This window comes from Aptenodytes forsteri, unplaced genomic scaffold (genome assembly GCF_000699145.1).
Source record: "Aptenodytes forsteri isolate BGI_AS27 unplaced genomic scaffold, ASM69914v1 Scaffold103, whole genome shotgun sequence".
Lineage (NCBI taxonomy): Eukaryota > Metazoa > Chordata > Aves > Sphenisciformes > Spheniscidae > Aptenodytes > Aptenodytes forsteri.
In genome coordinates, this window is record NW_008796051.1 from 2,972,348 (window position 1) to 2,993,779 (window position 21,432).

At 40.0% G+C, this 21,432-nt stretch overlaps 1 protein-coding gene across 1 annotated transcript in view; it reads left to right on the top strand.

The window, feature by feature from the left end:
* TEK (TEK receptor tyrosine kinase) overlaps positions 1-21,432 on the top strand; it is a 41,543-nt gene that overhangs the window by 17,228 nt on the left and 2,883 nt on the right. Inside the window, exons 3-20 of the mRNA XM_009286228.2 lie at positions 929-1,039; positions 4,711-4,863; positions 6,987-7,118; positions 8,301-8,441; positions 9,174-9,302; positions 10,348-10,502; positions 10,787-10,928; positions 11,310-11,471; positions 12,438-12,572; positions 13,338-13,631; positions 14,955-15,254; positions 15,747-15,904; positions 17,153-17,363; positions 18,320-18,430; positions 18,805-18,995; positions 19,380-19,493; positions 20,366-20,436; positions 21,032-21,072. Coding sequence (XP_009284503.1) covers positions 929-1,039; positions 4,711-4,863; positions 6,987-7,118; positions 8,301-8,441; positions 9,174-9,302; positions 10,348-10,502; positions 10,787-10,928; positions 11,310-11,471; positions 12,438-12,572; positions 13,338-13,631; positions 14,955-15,254; positions 15,747-15,904; positions 17,153-17,363; positions 18,320-18,430; positions 18,805-18,995; positions 19,380-19,493; positions 20,366-20,436; positions 21,032-21,072 — 2,751 coding nt within the window. The remainder of the gene's footprint in view (positions 1-928; positions 1,040-4,710; positions 4,864-6,986; positions 7,119-8,300; positions 8,442-9,173; positions 9,303-10,347; positions 10,503-10,786; positions 10,929-11,309; positions 11,472-12,437; positions 12,573-13,337; positions 13,632-14,954; positions 15,255-15,746; positions 15,905-17,152; positions 17,364-18,319; positions 18,431-18,804; positions 18,996-19,379; positions 19,494-20,365; positions 20,437-21,031; positions 21,073-21,432) is intronic.

The following is a 21,432-nucleotide window of genomic DNA, read 5'->3' on the forward strand; positions in this document are numbered from 1 at the left end:
GGTTTCAAAAAGTACTATTTCTTGAGAATTTTCTGTCCCTTCCCCAATTATCTTCTGATCTTTTTTTCCACTAGTAATGTTAAGGAAAAGGCAAAAAAATCATGAAAATCACTCTATCTACTGCTTTCTTCTTTTTTTTAAATGAACCACCATAAACAAATGTATAAAAGTACTTTTCTGTTTAACCAGAAAAATGAATTTCAATTTCCCAACTGGAAAATTGAAAAATATCACTGATCTAGACAGTTCCTCACACAGAATTTGTATTTTAATTAAGCCACATTTTCAGATGAGAATATTTTGGTAGAAGTACCACTTGCTGTGAATATGTTTTTTTCTGTTGTTCTTACTGCAAGCCAGCACTCTCAGTATTTATAGAGAGCATGGTGAACTAACACAAGCACAGACCTACTCTATCTTACAGCATCTCCCCCAGACCCTGCATGACTGTGGTCTCTTGAACTATCTTGACTGTTCTGTATCACAAAGCTTAAACAGAAAAGAACTGAGTCACTCAGGGTACTTGTTTGCCAATGACAGCTTATTCCCTACGATAAATTTTCCAGTACTTTATCCAGTCTGCTTTAAAAATGTCTCAAGGGATGAAGAAACTCAGGAAAGTGATTTACAGCCAGTTGGAGCTCCTAGTTAGGAAGTGTTTCCAGTTACTCAGCCAAAATATTTTTTTTTTTAAATTTCACGCCCCAGGTTCTAGTGGCAGTCTTTTATTTCAGGGTATAGGTGAGCCCTCTGTCTTTGCCAAAACATAGAGTTGAGGTTACTGGTGATAAACAGTCGGTGTGTGTTCTAAAGAAATTTAAATGTCAAAATCTGAGTCAGGGTCCATTCTCAGCTTTCAGCCCAGGGACCATATAAAGACAATAACTGCTGTTATTTATCCCATACTTCTGTCCTGTTCTGTTTTCAGCCTCATTCCACCCGGTGGCTTTAACTGTTACAGCAAATAAGGGAGAGCATGTGAATATTTCCTTCATCAGAATGGCAGCAAAAGAGGAAGATGCAGTGATCTACAAAAATGGTAATTAACCTTTCTCTCTTGTCTTTTCTCTTCCTGCTATCATTGTCTTAGCCAAGTGCCACGTAACTGTTTTAAAGTCATTGCTGATGAAGCCCATGCTGTGCAACTGGTGCAGATGTAATTCCTCATGCATTTAATGTTCCCTAAAGGAGCCATTTGCCATATCCAGTATATTGACCTGACCTGTTTCTCTTCCACCAGAATGCCAAATCCTCTGTTTATACCTTTGCTTTGTTTCTCATTTTCCTTTTTGATTTCCTTCTATATCCCCTCATATATTCGCCTGGCTGATTTTAGCATCTTTTTTTTTTTTTTTTTTTGCTGTGCCACTGTGAAGGCCTAGTTACTGCATCTTTCCTTGCTACTGCTTTTCAAGTGCATACCTTTCCTTCTTTAAATGGCTTTTAGAGGCCATTTAGCTTCTATGATGCTCTTCAGGCTAAGAAATTAAACACTAGTAATCTGTTAGAAGGGCAAAACTGTCAACAAAATCTAATACTTATTTCATTCAACTACAAAAATTAGACAGATTGTGAAATTTATGTCACCGACTTTTCTATCTAATGTGGCACCTAAATCACATGTAACTCACTGTTCAGCTGTGTGTTGCTACTGCTTGACACTTGGAAATATGTGCAGTTTGCCACCTACCTCCTGTAGAAACGTAGTAAAATAGTGGTCATTAAACTCACACTTAATCAGAATGTTAGATCTCAGTGAATTGTAGTTGTGGAAAGCACACATAATGTACTGGCCCATCTTTGTCTACTGATAGTCTAGTGTACAGTGAGCTACCAGGAAACAGGGAGTAAATAGAGCAGGATGTGTCAGCACGCTGCAAAAGAACACGTGCAGTGGGTCAGCCTCAGCCCCAGTTACTGAATACCTGGAGCACTTCTCTACAGGCTGGAAGAGAAAAATAACCAAAAGGTGTCTTTTAAAAAGGCAATATGCAAAGCAGAGTTTCTTAAAGACCCATCTCTTCACTCTTCAGAGATTCAGCTGTGGCAGCGCACAGTGGAGAAAGTTTGCCATCACTTGTCCTTTCAGGGTCCCCAGGGTAATTTTGTGATCTCATGTCAGTGTTTTCTCATACAAGAACCAGCTGATATGTTGGAGCAGGAGTGCTTACATCATGGTGCTGCCTTAACTGGGATTCCAACTGGAAATTTGGCAAAAAGCCCCAAATTAGGCGACTCTGGACAGTAGGTCAAGTTCTCCACCTGAGTTTGCAGCTGAAATAGCATCCCTGAGGATTCCTGATACAGGAGCTGGCAAAGAAGAGAATATACTTGTCCTGTTTTATTTAACTGTTGCAGTCTTTCACGTCAGTCATTTAAAGTACCACTTCCCCCTTGCAGACCCTCACAAAGGCTGTCTAGAGAATGAAATTCTTCTGCTGAACAAGGTTGCTTTAAGACATTAGCAAAACTTGTGCCATCTTGGAAAACAAGCCGCAAAAACTGAACTTTGCAAACAGACCGTGAGCATAAGGCTTTCTTAATACTTTGCTGCCAAGTTTGTCTGCAACTTGTAACTCAAAAGATATGCAAAAAAAGCCCCATAGTTTCAGAACTAATCCCTTTCATTTGTTGCTCTTTTTCATTGGCCCTGTTTTCTTGAAGAACTGTTATGTGTTGTCATGGACTAAACTGACCCAAGATCTTTTTGCTGTTTTGATTATGACTGTCAGCAAAGTTTTACGTTTCCAGGCTGCCTGAAATTTGACTATAGTCAAATTGATAGTATGTATGATCACAGATGGTAAAGGTCCTGCCTGACACAGTTTACCATCTAAATTATTTCAGCAAAGTGAAAAAAGTTGTTTCATTATCAGTGTAACTGTAAGGGGATGTAGAAGGTAAGGGCATTTGATTTGTGGGAGTATCATCTGGTTAATGGTCATTCAGCATAAAAGACTAAGACAAGAAACAAGAGAATTAATAAATAAATAATAAATAAACAGACACACAAGCCCTAAGGAGTAGCAGATGACAGCGAAAACATCCAGCTTCTGAGGGCCAGTGAGGGGACAACACAAAGCCCTGAGCAGCTTCAGCCAGAGCTTTGTAGGTATAAGAAGCAGGGAGCAGGATTAGCATGGGTCCCAGGGGGAAAAAGCAAACTTATTATGGCATGATTGAGGGGGACTGTGAGCATGTGTGAAATAATGGGATATTTAGAGAAAGAGCCAAGCAGGAGAAAGGGAGGGCTCAAAGTGGACAGGAAAGGAACAAGCATGGAAAATGGGGCGGGAGGCAGGTAAAAGGTGCCACTTGCATGTGTGCAAGCTGCAGGCCAGTACACTGGTCTGGCCAAGCTCTGCACTGCAGTTGGTCTGATCTTATAAAACTCTATTCCTAATTATTCTTCAACATAAGTGTGCTCTCTACCTGGTATGCATATGTATAATCTTCTAGTGACCTTCAGGCCAGACTAGAAGGCGCAACAGGTTTGACTCCTAGTAACTGGAAACACATGCCAAGGTCAAAGGGGCTTGTATGTCTGGGGTCAGCAACCAGAGAGACTAAGTGCCTAAGGCCAGTTATGGCAGGGACCCATTTGTCTGTGCATATGTGTGTGTGTGCACGTACGTGTGTATGTGTGCATGTGTGACACTAGTGAACTTCAAGCCAGGCTAACCAGTGAGTAGGATAAGAGGTCTGAGAGACAGCTCTTAGGGAGACTGTAGGTCCAGGCCAGCTAAGACCCATTTTTGGGTGTGTGAGTGTATGAGATCTGCCAGCAAGCCTGACTAGCTGGCAAGTGAGAACAGGATCGAGCTGTCTGGGTTGTTCACGTGTATGTGAGTCCCGTGTGCATATGCAGTACCTGTAAAGGCACAGTTCTGCTGTGTGGGTCTGTTGGTGGCTGGCTTTTTTGGTACAGTGTGTGTGAGCATGTGCATGTATGTTTTGGTGATAGCTGGCTGGACCTGGCATTAGCCGACTGCAGCAGCCTTGCTCTAATAGACTGGAGTGGAAGGGCTCCCAGGGGTCCTGAAGTCTACTGGATGCAGCTTCTCTTTGACAGCAATCAATATTCAAATGTTGTTACTTGGTGATCCAGAGGGATGGGAGAAGACCAAATGCTATTGCCTTACTTAGCAAGCATGTATGACCAATTACAGCAAACCTAGAATAACATCAATAAGCTCCCTCGGTGAAAAAAATAGAAGAGACAGAAACATGTTAAGTCTGGGAAGAAAAGATAAAGCTGTGCTGTGTTCTTCCTGCTTTGGTCTACTAAGTAAATCTTTGTGCTACTCAGATTAAATAAGACCAGGCTGGCATTTGCTATTTGACTCCTTCCAGCCATGCTAGATTCCTTGCCGATGGTCACCCCTCACTTCAGGAAAGGCCAAGAAACAAAATGAACACTTTTAACCACGAGAATCTTAGCACTGTTCCTGTAAAGCAATGCTGAACTCGAAGTAGTTTGCCCCGTTCATCTACTAAATCTCCTCAAGATCTAGCTTCCTTTTTACTTGCACCTCTCCAATTATCAAAAACTAGTATAGATAAAGAGCTGTCAGCAAATTCATAACTAATAAATAGATTCTACTGCTTAGCTCATCCCAGCTGTCCTTCCTCAGTAACGAATGCAAACTCACTTCTGCCTATAGAGAGTGAGTGACTTCTACCTGTTGTATCCATGTGCTCCTTCCCCAGGTTCCTTCATCCACTCTGTGCCCAGGCATGAAGTGCCTGGGGAGCTGGAAGTCTCCTATCCTCAAGTTCAACCACAGGACGCAGGGGTTTACTCTGCCAGATATATAGGAGGAAACCTCTTTACTTCTGCTTACACAAGGCTTATTGTAAGACGTAAGTTCCATTAATGTGTGCTGATGATTAATTGTTTAAAGTCATAATGAATCTGAAATGAAAATTACACTGTGCCCAAATAAGGGCCAAAATCTGTCTTGGCATAAGCTGCCATCAGATTATGTCAGAAGAAATTTTTTCCCAAGGATCTTTGGTACAAGCTGATACTGATTTAAGCAGCTGAGAGAGAGAAAAAAAATCAGGTTTAGGTTCAATTCATCTTAGCTATTGCCAGGACAGCTAGCTCTTTCCTCAGCATCTCAACCTTTCAAACAGCAAGTAAGCATGAATGAAGAAGGTGGCACTGGGTCTCCCATGAATATAAGATGTGGGTCTGAGCACAAAATAGGAATTTTCATATGTCTCTGTTCTCTATGGTGGGCGATATCCAAACCACATTTATCCTGAGATTTCTCATCTTTAGCATACATTACTGTAACTTCACAAACTACCCCAGCCTTAGTTAGCTCTTAAAGTTCACCTCCCAGTGGATGACAGGACCAGTTTACAATGCAGGCAGATATTTCCATTAAGTTTTCTACATGTCTTGTAGCTCATGCTGCTATGTCCATTTTCATCAGATATAAAGAAAATTATATTCTATTAACTTGGATAGAAATATAAAACTGATATAGATACATAAATAGCTGCTCAAATATCTTACATTATGGAGAAAATACTTCCGATGGTAAAACGTATTTTACTTGCTAACATCCACAGCATACTTCCAGGAGTCGCAAATGATGCCCCAAATTTGGATTTTGAAGTTATTGCCACCTTTCTAAATGAAAGATGTACAGCAGAACACCTATCCATAAATTCTGCCCCCTGCCTTGAAATAGGCTTTTGCCTTGCCCATCCTGCCTATTAGGAAAACTCCTAGGGCATTGTCTGGGAACGTGGTAGGGAGCACACTAACAATAAAGAGAATGGATGATTACATGCCACTGCTCAAACACACGTCCTGTCTTTCTCTGAGTTAGCAGTATTGTCACAGACCGATGATTTTTAGCAAAGCTTTTTTTTTAAGTATCCACATGTAAGAATTTCATTCCGGGAGAAGGAGGAGATAGAGCTCCAAGTACCATGCTGATTCATTAAATGCTTGCTGAAATCTGAAAAAGCTGATCCAAGTCTGGATTACCCATTTTTAGTGAGCCTGCCTCAGGACTTTCCAGCTTATTATCTTGTCAGTCCTAGCTTTACACTAGAGGAAGTCATGAAGGTCAGTGTCTGTGATGTAAGAAACATTTTTACTGAATGTAAACAAATACTGAAAATTATCGAGTCCTCTCAGCTCCCACTGATTTCAAAAGCAGCTCAGAGAATTTTGCATCTTGTAGGGATAGATTAAGCATTTGCATGATGAAGTCATAGGTACTTGTTTAGAGCCTGAGCTCTGCTTCTATGAAATCAGTATCAAAACTCTCACTGGCAGGATTAATGGTAGTAGTATCTTTTTAAATTATGAAGTGGGAAAGAAAATCATGACAGGCATTAAACCAACTGATTGCTCTTAGTCCATTTATTCCAGAAACAGGTCACCAGTCAATTGATCCTTCTTATAAAGACCCAGTGAAGACAGTAAAGATACAACAGATGTGAACCTGGTCTAATGAACTTTCAAGAAAAATGTTGTTACAGAAAAAAATCATGACTTGCCAAATGCTGGTACAATGCCAGTGATGCCAGGCTTGATCCTGCTGGCTTACTACCAGTACAGCCGGCTCCAGCTGAAGCCTGGACCTTTTGTAGGTCTCAGATCCCTGCTACAAGAATAAAAATCTTGACTATAACATCTTTGTCAACTTCCAAACTTACTCTTCCAAACTAAAAAAAATCTATCTCTAGTTTCAAAAGTGGAAGACTTTTTCAGTTCCTTCCTTGAAGATGTTACGTAGTACTACTGCGTACTATGCAGCAGTTCTGCTCTAGAAATAGGGGCACTTCCACGATGAAAAAAGTGATTCCTCACATTAGGTCAGTCAGCTGGGGTTTTAGGGGGTCCATATGGACTGTATTTTTATGTATTTTACTGTTTGTCTTAATTAAAAAGAATTTTACTACTTGATGGTTACTGAATAAGAAGACAACAAATATGTCATTATATTTTTGCATAAAAGGATGTGAAGCTCAGAAATGGGGCCCTTCCTGTAGCTCCCACTGCCCTTCCTGCACAAACAATGGCATTTGTCATGAAGATACTGGGGAATGCATCTGTCCTCCAGGTTTTATGGGAAAAACATGTGAGAAAGGTAAGCAAATATTATTTGCACAGATTGCTTATTAATTTGTTCTGAGTAGCAGAAGTTGGCAGATTATTGAGGGAAGCATCAAATCGAGTAGCCTTGTTTTACTCTTTATAGCTACAGCATTTACAGCTGGTGCTGGAGACAGGGCAGTGTTGGGTGAGCTGAACCCTGAATTAGTAAGGCTGTTCTTGTAGTTGATATTTAACTTGCCCCTCACTTCTCCTAGTAGAGATTACATTGCCAGCGAAGATGAGTATTTCCAGCTCTTCTTGATCAATATGCACTTGGACAGTGTGCTAGATAATCTCTTCTAGGCTTCCTTTCCCACAAGAGGCTGGACCAGATGATCTTTCGAGATTCCTTCCAACCTGAGCTGTTCTATGATTACCCTGACATCAGTACGCTTGAAGCTACTGACTGACTGTTAAACACATGATAGAACAGGAGATCTTAAGGATACACTGCACTGGGAAATGAAGCCCTGTGTTAGAGATTCCCTGGCTATTTCTGAACAAGCTGCTAACATGCTCACAGGGTGGTTTGCCTCCGTAGGGGCATATCAACAGTATATGTCTGTTTGTGCGTATCTGTGTCTGTGACAATTAGTTTGGATTCTGGAATAATTACAGCAGACATCACATTGCTCCAATTTCTCCAAGCAACTTTTGGGTCCAGTGCTAAATATGTATCCTAATATTTTGACTGAATTGCAGTGCTGCAAATACTAGAGCTAAGTTATTGGAATAGTTGACATCTGAACTACTCTAATGTAGCACTGATCATATCAGAAAAGCAAAACCTTGAGCTTGGTAGTTTCATATGCACTGACCTCTAAGAAGAATATTTGGTTTTCATGGCACTGTTTGTGCATTTTATATTAAAAAGGCTTATAAAGAAGTTTTGTTGCTGAAGCTCTGTCCCCACATATCCAAAGCAATGGATGCTTTGCTGATGTATCCTCACGTAGGAGAAAGTTATGCTTGTTTCTGCTGCCTGAACCTAACTGTTAATGCAGCCATGCCTTAAATAGTTATGGATGTTAATATATCTGATATCTGAATGGTAAAAATGCTATTTTTATTTCAATGCATTTTTGCTGTTGTCTAAAGCTGTATCATTAGAAGCATTAGCTCTTTCGTGGACTTAATGCTGTTGGGCTATTCTTTCCCTCTCTCCTTTCAATAGCTTGTGGAGCCAATACATTTGGCAAAACATGTGAAGAGAGCTGTAAAGAAAACTATGGCTGCAGAAACTATATGTTCTGTCTACCAGATCCGTATGGTTGTTCTTGTGCCACAGGATGGATGGGACTGGAATGTGATAAAGGTACAGTAAAAAATATGAGGAATGGTGAAGAGCCCTTAGTGTGCTGCCCATAGGAAATATAGAAGGGAACTAACAGAGAAGAGTAAAAGACAGGATTTTTTTACATTCTGTGAAAGAGGGATAATAATATTTATACATCTCAGAGGACCATGTCAGATTCTCAGAAGAAGGACATGGTAAAGTTAAAAATTATTCACATTATTCTGCAAAATGAATTTATGTTCTACCGAGACGTCAAAAATCCTCTAACAGCTACAGTCCTGCTGTATTTCTACAAGTCAAACTGAGCAATTTGGTGCCAAACATATATCCATTGCTGAGCAATACTGAGCATAATCAGCCTTGTTCACTTCAGTTAGACCACCATCTCTTTGGGACATGAAGCACATCTTCCTTTATGAATATGTGCCGTCTTGTTCAATGGTGACATAACTCTGATGAAGCCTTTGGACACTGCCACAGTGCAAGTGAAACAACAGTGGAGATTGAAGAAGCTGCCACACGGGCATCTAGCCCACATATGACAGGCATGGATACGAATGTGCTCTACTTTTTTGACGTTAGTGTGTTCTTAGGATGCTCTGTGGATGATTTAGTGCTAATACATATAGTTGCAAACTCAACCCAACTGAGGGAACTAAACCCTACTGGAGAATTGATGCATGAGATTGAAAACTAATGGAAGACATTTTCTAGCACCTTTACACTAACTGGAAACATATGTACTTGCAGAATGCAAACCTGGTTTTTACGGGTCGGATTGCAAACTCAAATGTAATTGTCACAATCGAGGGACATGCGACAGATTTAAGGGCTGCGTCTGCTCCCTCGGATGGCATGGTCTGCAATGTGAAAAAGAAGGTAAAGCAAGGTAACACGGTAGTAAATGGCTTTTCCCAGTGTAACTGAAACAGATCTTCACACTGGTACAGCATTTCCAGTCCAGGCTGGTATCCTTGCTCTGCCAATTACATTCCAGGGGCCCAGACCCTTCTGGGACCCCCTTATTATAATGCAGTGTTTTTAAGCCTCTGCCCCATATGCTGCATTTAGCAGGCTGGTATGCTACCATTTCATCTGATTTTGTTTTCATTAGAGGTAGATCTGCAAACCTTACTCCATAGGATTTGACACGGACCTTAATATCAATTCCTGACAGAAGCTGCACATCCTACCTGCATGATGAGCTTTTGGACAGGCTCATGGTACTTTGCCATTACCTACCTCTTATTCATCTGCTTATACTCCTATACCATGTGCCTCATGATGTGAAATTGATGACTGAGACACCAAGACAACCCCAGAGTTTAAAACAGCTCTGTCTCTCTGAGATAGAGTTAAGTTTGCAAAGCTGAACATACCTTGTTCAGAATCTTTTTAGATTCAAGCAAGGTTCACACACAGTATTTTATAAGATGCACTCAGCATCTATTATTTCTGCTTGATAAATAGTGACAAATCCACTGTTAACTTGTAAAAGCTTTCAAGCACAAAAACAAGCAGAGAAATAAGATCATGATCCAACCAGCCAAACTATACCGTTGTGATCTGACTGCTCTTATAAACAGACAAAATGGAGAGCAAATAGATACTATACATTCAATATAAAACGTGTGCATGATTTTGCCATAGCTAGACTGTCTGTGTTTAGAATGTCAGCGAGAAAGAGAGGGGAGGGGAAAAGAAAGAAGAGTGGACACAGGGCTTGTTCCTTCTCACATGATGTTTACACTGATGTAACAGTGCTGACTTTGGTAAGCATGATCCTTGCGTATGCCCACACGAGTGAAGGGAGAACCAGACATTTGTGCTGCCTATGCTCATTGTACGCCTAAACCTGTTTTGGTGCTGTCTTTTTAAAGTTCTGTTCGAAGGCTGACATTAAAATACTATATATTTTCTGCAGGTTCAGCAGATCTTTCACCTCAGATAGAAAACTTACTAGATCCTGTAGAACTCAATTCTGGTGTCGAGTTCAAGCCTTTTTGTATAGCAACTGGGATGCCACTTCCTAAATCTGAAGAATTTAAACTTTTGAAGCAAGATGGAACTGTCCTAAGGGTAGGCTCCTGATTAATTGCTTCCTATTATTTCTGATGTTTATATTGACTTTATCTGTCAATACAGTTAATGCACACTATGCTTTTCAAGCATAATGTGAAATTTCAATATTCTGAGATACCTCATGAACTGGAGCACATGTGAAACTATGGAATTGACCATTGTAGACCCTTTCTATTGATATCCCTAATCTCTAGATGAGCTCCTAAACTGTGAGAAAGTGTCATGGGAATATTCCTAAATGCCCACATTTTCTGGGCCCTGTACATCTTTTGTCATTTCAGCCTGCCCTAATTGTTACCAGTAATCGCTCTGAAGCCATGTTTACAATTAATCGAATCCAGCCCCGTGATACAGGAACCTGGGTCTGTAGTGTGCAGACAGTAGCGGGAATGGCAGAGAAACCATTTCAAGTTACAGTCAAAGGTAAAAGCATTAATCTCTTCAAATATCTTTGCCTCTCTGCTTTTAAGGGCAGCTTTATACTCTAACATGGCAGAGCTTTCTGTTCTCTGCACTGCAGGAAAATGTCTGAATAAATATCTACAGTCAGAATATGAACAGAAATCCTTTATAAGCAACATACTAATTATGTGTATTGAAAAAATAAGTGTGATGGTAAGGATTAGGAGAAAACCCAAGGTTTTTTTGAAAGACCTAAACTGTCAGCTTTAGGGTGTAAACCCCTGTCTGCTTTGTAAGAGTTTTGAAGAACATCTCCCATTTTCCTGTAGATCTAGGAAGATACCAGAGTTTTACTGATACAGGGAATTAAAAGGCTGGTTTAATACTTGCGTTCTTGTTCAGTTCCTCCTGTGCCACAGTATGCCCCAAGGCTGACAGACAGTGGACATAATTTTCTCATAATTGATATCAATGCTGAGATACATCTTGGAGATGGACCTGTTGTATCAACAAAACTCCTGTACAAGCCAGCAAAACGTTATCAGTCCTGGATGTCTGTGGAAGGTAAGAGGACATTCTTTAATTCCCTTAAACACAAATTTCAGCTGCATGCTGAAATATAATGTGATGTCTGCTCTTGACTAGGCTCAAAAGACCCTACAACACATAAAAGTTAAATCTTTTATGACTGGACGCGTGACTCTGTGTATCACTATGTATAATGTTAATGTAGATGTGGTACACCAACAGTAGTCAAAAGTGTATATTCAGTTTTCAGTAACCAAAGGGTTCCCCCTCCTTCCTTAAGATAAACAGTACCCAATGTTGAGCCCAGATGTTGAAATCTCCCATGTAAATAGCAGGTTTTCAAAAGTAGTGAGCAGTATGGAGACATCCTGGAATATCTACAATCTTCCTTCATGTCTATTGTGCCCCCTGGTGAGACAAATATCTTACCTAAATATTTATCAGGAATGGTATGGGCAAAATGAAACCTCTTGTGAGTTAGATGACCTCTTCCAGCCCTGTTTTAACATTTTATGCAAGGCCTAAAATATTATAGGAAACGTTACAGGAACTTTAACAAGTAACAAACAACTGTTGTTACTAATGCAAGATAACCCAAGATCTGCATACACAATGCACACTTCCTAAGCAACCAGTCTTGTTCTGTCCAGAAGGAAGGGCAGATGGAAACATCCTTCAGGCTGGGTTGGCGCTCAACTTAAAAACAAGTATTTTATACTTCTAAATCATCATAGAATCATAGAATGGTTTGGGTTGGAAGGGACCTTAAAGATCACCTAGTTCCAACCCCCCTGCCATGGTCAGGGACACTTCCACTAGACCAGGTTGCTCAAATCCCCGTCCAACCTGGCCTAAATAGTTTATCTTAGTGAATAAGGAACAAAGGAAGAGCCTAAGTATGTTACCTTCCATGATTAGCTGTTCAGGAATATTTTCCAAACCTTTTCTTCCGTAACATTTTTCAGCATGGCCTATGGCTTTACTTTCTCCTTTCATTGTCAGTAAAAGGCACAACCAAAAGACTGGACAATCTGGAACCAAAAACAGAATATCAGTTCTGTGTTCAGCTGAGTCGGCAAGGGGAAGGTGGGGAAGGCCATCCTGGACCACAGGCTAGCTTCACAACAGCTGCGCTTGGTAAGTCATCAACTTGGCTTTTCACAAAAGGGATGTTTCAGCTGTTTTTCTCTGTGGTCTGTTCCCTGATCTCTGCCAGAGCACCTTCATTTGAGCAAAGAAGGCTGGACATGAAAACTATGTAGAGTCTTTCAAAATAATCTCAGGCAAAGAAACAAAAAACGAAGAAAAAAAAAATCAGAGGTGAAGAAAACCAGAGAAAGGCAGAGCTATTATTTTCCCTGAATTCGAGATGGGGGATCTGCAAAAGGAAAATTTACATATTTTGGCTGGCTGTGCAGCACAGTAGGAGATAGAAATCACTTCTTTTGCATGCCAGTCCTTCCTCCTAATACCAGATCAGTCATTCCTCTTAGTTTTAGGTCGGTTTACTTCAAAAATGAAGATGGCTGAACTAGCAGAAAAGCTTTTAGTCCACTGAAGATACAGCCCAAACTGAATACAGACATGCAAAGTAAATGAGGATTGCACCACGAACTATCTAACAAGAGAGCAAAAGAGCTGGCTTCTCATGTCTAAAACGTGCATCTGCAACACCAGCTCAGTGAAGAGACCTTTTTGTTGACACAACAGCTGTTGATAAGACACTTTGGGACTATCAACACCTCTTAGATGTAATTTCTGCCAAATTGGGTGGGGTGGTGGGGAGAGTTACCCTTTGTTACTCCAAGCTAGGGCAAGTGGTTGGGAATAACTGGTACCCCTATTTTAGCTTGCATACCAGACATGAAATATTGTTCCCTGTCTCACTGTGGCTTTTCCAAGGTCTTCCTCCACCAGAAGGTCTCACTCTCTTTCCAAAAAGTATGACATCACTGAATTTGTCATGGCATCCTTTAACACTGAGGACAGAGGATGACATTCGTGTTGAAGTGGAAAGGAAGAGTGTGAATGACAACGGTGACGAGAGCAGTGTTATTACTCAAGTGCCAGGAAATATGTCCACCCTGATCATTAAAGATCTTGAGCCTAGACAGCAATACATGTGCAGGGTACGGGTGAACACCAGGTCCCAAGGAGAATGGAGCAACTATCTGTATGCATGGACTTTCAGTGACAGTAAGTAGCTGATTCACATCCTTCTGTTTAATTCTTCCTCTTTCCCCCAGTGATCAGCCTGATTGTCACTTAATGAATACATTAAACATAACCCTTTGTTCTGGTAACACTCAGTTCCTGATGATCACTTGTGGTTGTTATTACTGTTAATTATGAAGATAGCTCAGTGTCCAAAGAAATTCTTACGCTGGAAATTATCAGGAACTAATAATGAGTTTAAAAAAAAAATGGGAAAAACAAATGAAAAGCTTGGGAATCCACATGTTCATTTCAGTGCGGTTCATGCTTCTGACACACGTAGCATTTTTTTCCTCCTCATAATGATGAACCCACAGAGTTCCCTGCTCCAAGCTCTTTGGTTACTCCAAAAAAACACTCAGACCCTGCAATTCAGCTATGTCAATACAGAAGTAGTCAGCAATTAAAGAAGGAAGAGAAGATACAATGCTTCTGTGCATTTACTTACCCCTGTGAGTAAAGAGTAGTTAAGTGTGCTACACTGAAGACCACTGACCACCACTACTGAGTGCGAGTAGTGTCCTTGCATAATGCCGCAACAAATGCCCTATCTGAATGAAGTACCATCTGAACAGGTGTCCATCCGAATGGCTGATGGGAGCCACTGCCCATACCACACACTGGAAAGGTGGGCTTCTTCCTCCTTACAGGTCATGTGAGGAGGCCCTCACTGAGATCCTACATGTATTAACAGAAGTATCAATGGCTGTCATGGGACACTCCAGTTTCCTGAGCTCTGACACCAAACTGCACTAAGAAAAACATAAGGGTACTGTTTTCCAGGAGAAGGTACTTAGCTTAGTAGTCATGGGTGTGTGTGTCCACAAGTCCAGCACTCACCCCTGCTGGTGGTTTTCTGATTAAATTTGTGGAAACGTTGGTATTGATTTCCCTTCTTTTTAACAGCCTGTATCCTGACAGGGAATTGCTCCCTGAAGCAGTGAAAATATGGGACCTGGGAATCACATGGGGATGATGATTCAGTATAGAAGGAAACTAACCCTTTCTGCATTAATTTGAAAGCAAGCATGTTGTCCTTGCATACAGCTCAGAGCATTCGTATCTTCATCCAAGGACAGTATACTGAATGCCACTCCAACCTCTGCTGGAAGTATGGAGTACTGCAATATGGGTGACAGCACAAGTTTATAAAACTATTGCATTCAGTCACCATAGCTCAACAACAAAATTCTGCTTCTGTTTAGCACAGCAAAAGCACCGAGGAAAGTGTTTGGCTCACTGCAGGGAGGAGAAAGAGGTGGATGTACACTCCAATGTTTTGTGTGTGTTTGTGTTTGCTCTCAGGAATCCCTCCTGCACCATACAACATCAGGTTTTCTAACACCACAGACACATCCTCAGTCATCTCTTGGACAACTGCTGAGGGTCATTCCATCTCCTCCATCATCATCAGCTACAAAATTTATGGCAAGGCTGAGTACAACCACATCGATATTATCATAAAGAACACCAGCATTACTCAATACCATCTCAAAGGCCTTGAGCCAAACACTGTGTACCAGGTTCAGATTAATGCTCAGAACAACATTGGCTTGAGCAACCCAAACACATCGTTTGAACTGAAGACTCTTCCAGAAACTAAAGGTTGGTTATTCCAGCATGCTGGACTTGCACAAACCAGGTCCGGTGGTATAAACTAGTTATCTAAGGCAAAGTCATAATATTGTTTAATGTTAGTTTTCTTTTGCTCTTAATTTTGACACACAACACAGCATCACCAAAATTTGATTCTCAGTTCACTGCATGGCGTTGGTGAAGTGACAACATACAACATTTATGTGTATCCACTAGAAAGTGCCCAACAGCTCATAAATTAAAGGAGCTGCATATAAGAAGACTATTAGACCACTGAATGTGACCTCAGCTCTGCCCTACCTGAATTCAGCGGGACCTGCAGGTGCTCATACATCTGAAAGTCAGAGCATCCAATGTCTGTGACATTTTTGGAAAACAAACGGATGTATCTCTATATCTTTATACAGTTTACAAGACAGGAGTATTTAGCTATACATTGTTCATGGCTTTTTCAGAATTAGCTGGAAATAACAATGAACTCTCTATGTGCTTCTTCAACAGCTCCATATGAATCAAAAGGAGGCAAAATGCTGCTTATTGCTATCCTTGGCTCTGCAGGGATGACCTGTGTAACAATTCTCCTGGCCTTTCTCATCATGCTGCAGTTAAAGCGAGCCAACTTCCAGCGCCGAATGGCTCAGGCTTTCCAAAACGTAGTGGTGGGTTTCCAGCTTTCCTGTGTCAGTGTGGTTATTAATTTTGGCCCCATCTTTTCCTGTTTTTTCCCATTCCTTTTCCTTGGCCTTCCCAAATACTGTCTTCTCTTCATGTGTGCAGTTAGTACTGTTGTTATAAAGCTTCTCTGCTAGTGACCCTGGAGCTAAAGCAATCACAGTTATAGGCTATAAGGTAGAAAACCTGACCTGAAAAAAGTTGCACACCATTTATCCTTCTCCCTTTTCTGCCTTGTCGCACCTGTGTATGACAAGTGCCGAGCCAGACAGAATGGAGGAGCCTGTTCTCCCCCTATGAAGTTGTGCCTGATTTTGAAAATTACAATATTTTTTAACGTTGCTTTTGAGCATCAGCGACTGCTCCGTCATGGCTTTTCAACTTGGGGACAGCACACCAGGGATCAGTCAACGGCAACATCATAGTTCTGGCTGTGAGGAAATTGCTGAAGGTTGTAACATCACGTAGAGATCTCTCTCTCTATATATATACGTATATATTTGTATCCTGCTGTAGTCTCTTTATCACTCAGCTTTCCAGTGCTCTCTCACTTCAGAGGGGAACCTGTGAAGCAGAACGAAGCTGGGCCAAAAAGCTCCTCCACAGGGATCTGCATAGGCTGTTTCATAAACAGGGGGCCAGGGGGCTCATCCAAAAAGATGATCAGTCCCCAGGCCACACAGAATAGCTCCTGCTCCTTGTCTTGAAACTTCTCCCACAGAAGTATTTCATGGGAATGTGTAACTGAAGTAGAGATGTCTCCTCAAGTACGGAGGAAGATCATTTCCTCTCTCTTGTTTCCTTGCTTCTTCTTTCCTCAGTCTTCCTACTGAGCCTGATTAGCACAGGATTTGGTCAAGCCTGATATGAGATAAATCTCAAACTTGAGACTTAAAACTCGTTTTGAGATCAGTTTTACCAAATGATTTTTGCCTATCTCGGTCATCTTCAAGATGATTATAAAACTGTTCAGGAGGCCTAGGTCTACAAAGGTACTTATGCATAAATTAGGAGCCTGATTAATTTTGTGGATCTGGGCAGAAGTGCTTGATGCAGTTAGTGTCTAAAGTAGGTGTAATTGTCTACTGTACTCACTCTTGCGTAAGCAAGAGATGGATCAGGCTCTGTGTGTGTGTGTACATGAGTGAGCACACATGTATTTGGGGAGTGTAATCAGAGCATTGCTCAGTAAAGTAGAAATCACAGTTAATGTCATTTGCTTAACTCTGTTACAGAGGGAAGAGCCAGCTGTACAGTTTAACTCAGGTACTCTCACCCTGAGCAGGAAAGCCAAAAACAGCCCAGATCCCACTATTTATCCAGTTCTTGAGTGGAATGACATAAAATTTCAAGATGTGATTGGGGAAGGTAACTTTGGGCAAGTCCTGAAAGCACGCATTAAGAAAGATGGCTTACGCATGGATGCTGCGATTAAAAGGATGAAAGGTAGTAAAGATCGGAGACTCTGAGACTAAAGACTTTTTTTGGTTGTTTGTTCCAAGTGTTTCTCTATCATAAGAAATGCTTAGTAGCCCCCTCCTAAAGCGAAAATAAATATTCAAAGTTGCTAGTGAAATTGCATCAGCTGTCACTAGGCAGTGTGGCCCTAGCACAGACTGTATTTCTGCATGGCCAAGTTGGTTTATATTTCTCTCTAATTGTTAATATCATTAACTATTACGTATTTTTAAATTCATAGGTCAGTATGAATGTCATGTATGAGTTCACCGGTGAAGTGGGAGCCATTAAAAGATGCATTTAATAAAGAGAGGAGCACAGAGCTAGCCTTGGGGCACAGTATTTGCTCATCTTGCTTTACCTTAGCCATTGAGAGACAACTGTACCTATGCATCTCTATATACACATACTATGACGATCACTCATTTTCTTTGTACTCATTGGGCATGATTGCCACATTCCAGAGAGAACTACAATACATAGAATACTGCAAGAATGTACACATTTTCTTGCAATTCACTAGATCGTTATCTAGGCAAATTGGGAGACACTCTTAAGTATGACAATAATTTAAAAAAGAGCCAAGGTCTGCATGCAGGTAGAAATAATCAACAGCACACATGGAAAGATTTTTAGGCAGCTAGTTTTCGTATGATCTCCTATGACATTTTACATTCTCACATAATAAGGGAAGTGACGTGGTACATTAAGATGCTTTCTTTCTCTGCAGGTGGCTGCTACAGACATTAGGTTCTCTCTTTTTTTCCTTTGATTGAAAAGTCCTACTTTGTTTAGTAAATACTAATGTATCTTAGAGTTTTTCTCTTTCTATTGGGGCTGAAACAGTAGTGCCCCAGGCAGCCCAGAATCCTCATAATTAACTACAATATAGTCATTAATTCAGTTCAAAGGAAAACATAAATGCATGCTTATTTGATTTTCAGAGTATGCCTCAAAAGATGATCACAGAGACTTTGCTGGAGAACTTGAAGTTCTTTGTAAACTTGGTCATCATCCCAACATCATAAATCTTTTGGGAGCATGTGAACATCGGGGTAAGATAAGTCTTGAATACATGTACTTTAAAAATTAGTTTTTTAAAAAAAATCACAGTACAGCCCATACAGTCCATAGAAACACTAGCTTATAAGCAGATCTTTCTGCAACATTTGTTAAAAAGCCAAATAAGCTTGGTTTTAAATCTATAAGCCCAAGTTAATCCTTCAGAAATGACATTCATCAAAAGCTCTAAATTCTCCTCTGCAGGAGGAGAAGCTCTAAATTTCTCCTAGAAATTATGCTATTTGATATTTCCCCTCCAGTCTGTTTTATGTTTATTTCTTTTTCACTGAAAGCAGTGTAAGTGTCCAAATACTATTACTGACTATCTTTTACTTTGTGATATGCTTACTATCTGATGTTTCATTAGGATATCTTTATCTTGCTATTGAATATGCCCCCCATGGAAATTTACTGGACTTCCTTCGGAAAAGCAGAGTGCTAGAGACAGACCCAGCATTTGCTATTGCCAACAGTACTGCATCTACACTTTCCTCTCAGCAACTTCTGCATTTTGCAGCAGACGTTGCTAGAGGGATGGACTACTTAAGCCAAAAACAGGTCAGTCTTCAACTCTCTACCCACTGAAAGCACAACAATTCATTTTTCAGGGACTATGCCTTTTAATGAAATCAAAATAAGGTTTTAATTTTAGCTTCTATAGCACCTACTGGATGAGTTTTATTTGGTTGTGTTCACTTAGCCCTATCAAATGCTATGGTTATGGGGAATCAAGGAAGGGGCATTAAAACTTACAAATGACATGGTAACTAACTGCTGTCATCTTCAGATAAAGTTTAAAATGTTCTTGGTAATGACATACCAAGCTGTTTGTTTTGGGTTTTGTTCTTATTCTGAATGTTTGCAATTTTCAATATAGCACTAAAATAATACATGTAAAGCTCATAGATAGTGTGGTGATTTCCATATTTTTTTTAATTTTAGTTTATTCATCGAGATTTGGCAGCAAGAAACATCTTGGTTGGAGAAAATTATGTTGCAAAAATAGCTGACTTTGGCTTATCAAGAGGTCAAGAAGTTTACGTTAAGAAGACCATGGTAAGGATCAAGACAAACTGATATAGTCTGTTTTCCTCATTTTTTGTTTTCTTGTTTCTTACTTTGTGTTTTCATATGAACAAAAATGCAAACTCACGGATACTACAGAACTGATTATTTAAATGTTATATATTGACATGTATAAATATTTATATTGTGTTTATTAATATACATACATTACTTGGAAATAAATTCTATACCATGTTTATGATATAATATACAATGTAATTGAAAGTTATTTATATGACTATGGATGGCAGTAAAATAACCAATTTTGCAGTCAGCTATGACATTCAGTAAAAATGTATTATAAAAAAACATATAATATACATTTGACATATGAAGAGGACATGTGCATGTGGGTGGATCTGTACAGCTATGAAAATAATATTTTCGTACCAGAATTTGTCCAGCTGAGGCAAGCTGGTCTAATTCTGTTGAACAAGGCCAAAGCTAGCAAGACGGTAACCAGAGGCATGTCAGGATCTGTGAGCTGAAAAAACAGCTGTCAAAAGCTAACGCTTTGGAAGATCTGAAAGAGGAAGATGTGTAATAAGCATCATGTAGTCATAGACCAGGAATAACACCGGGTGATCAAGGGAACAGGATTGATTAAAGGCGTCATAAGACATCACTCAGGAATTATGTCCATTTCCTCTTGATGCTGGTTGGATAAACTTTCTGTTAGCTTTAGTGTGGACTGTCCCTTTGAGAAGTAAATGCACAACTTAAATAAGTTTATTTACTTCGTTAAGCTTACTTGCATAAAGTCAGTTTTCATTAAGGTAACACGCAGAACAATTGTTGGGGTATAAATTGCAATATTGCTATACCAACCACCAGCAAATAAACTTTCATGAAATAATTTCCAGGGACGGCTTCCAGTGCGATGGATGGCAATTGAATCTTTGAATTACAGTGTTTACACCACAAACAGTGATGTGTAAGTATGTTTTCAAGTGGTCTTTTTTCAACATAGAAATATTTTTCAATATCAAGGAAAGTTTGACAGCCAGGACAAGACAACCACTCAACTCAAAAAAACTCAATAGCCGTGTCAGCATGAGTGAGCAATGGAAGTAAAAATAAAACCACCAACAAAAAAGTTACTTTATTTCATCATCGGTGTCTGAATAAGTTCTGTGTTCACAAGCTAATTGGATTTGGGCCACTACTTTAACTATATTTCTCATTTGAAGCCTGATGAATCCTTGGGAGACCCAGAGGAACTCTGTTTTAGTCAGGAAACTGGAAGTGATACTTGGCAAAGCAATTCTGTAATAGCACTATTTGCTCAGAGCTCACGGTCTACTAAAGGACTCTGGTTGATGGACTCACAGGGAATTAATTTTGCTAAAGATCTCACTCCTGCTTTCTGCTTCTACGAACCCTATCATTATACAAAAATTAATAAAAAAAAATAAAAGAATTAATCACACTTCTCTGTGTTCTCTGAATACTAGCAAAACTATCTGCCATTTTAAAATATGAAAACTTGTTGCATTCTTGTTGCAGTCCATAATATCCCTCTGTTGCAGATGGTCGTACGGTGTCCTATTATGGGAAATTGTTAGCTTAGGTAAGTATGTGAATTTTGTACTGCACAAATAAACCAATCTGAGCCAAGCCAGCTCTGCTCACTTAGTCTGTTAAAAATTTATTCCTTTGCAACATATTTCAGTTTTTTCTCTTTCATTCTACTAATTGTTTAGCTTTAGTATGCTTGGAAATGCAATTGCCACATTTGCAATCCAGGTACCATTCTAAATAAAGAAAATGTAATGACCATGTTTTCATTGCACCGTAAAACCTAGGCCGTAGCTAAATATAAAATCCAGCATATCACATGATTTACAGCCCTAATCCAATATTGTTTGAGTTTGATGGGTGGCTTTTCCTCAGCCTTCCTGAGTTTTAAATCAAGACATATTTTCATTAC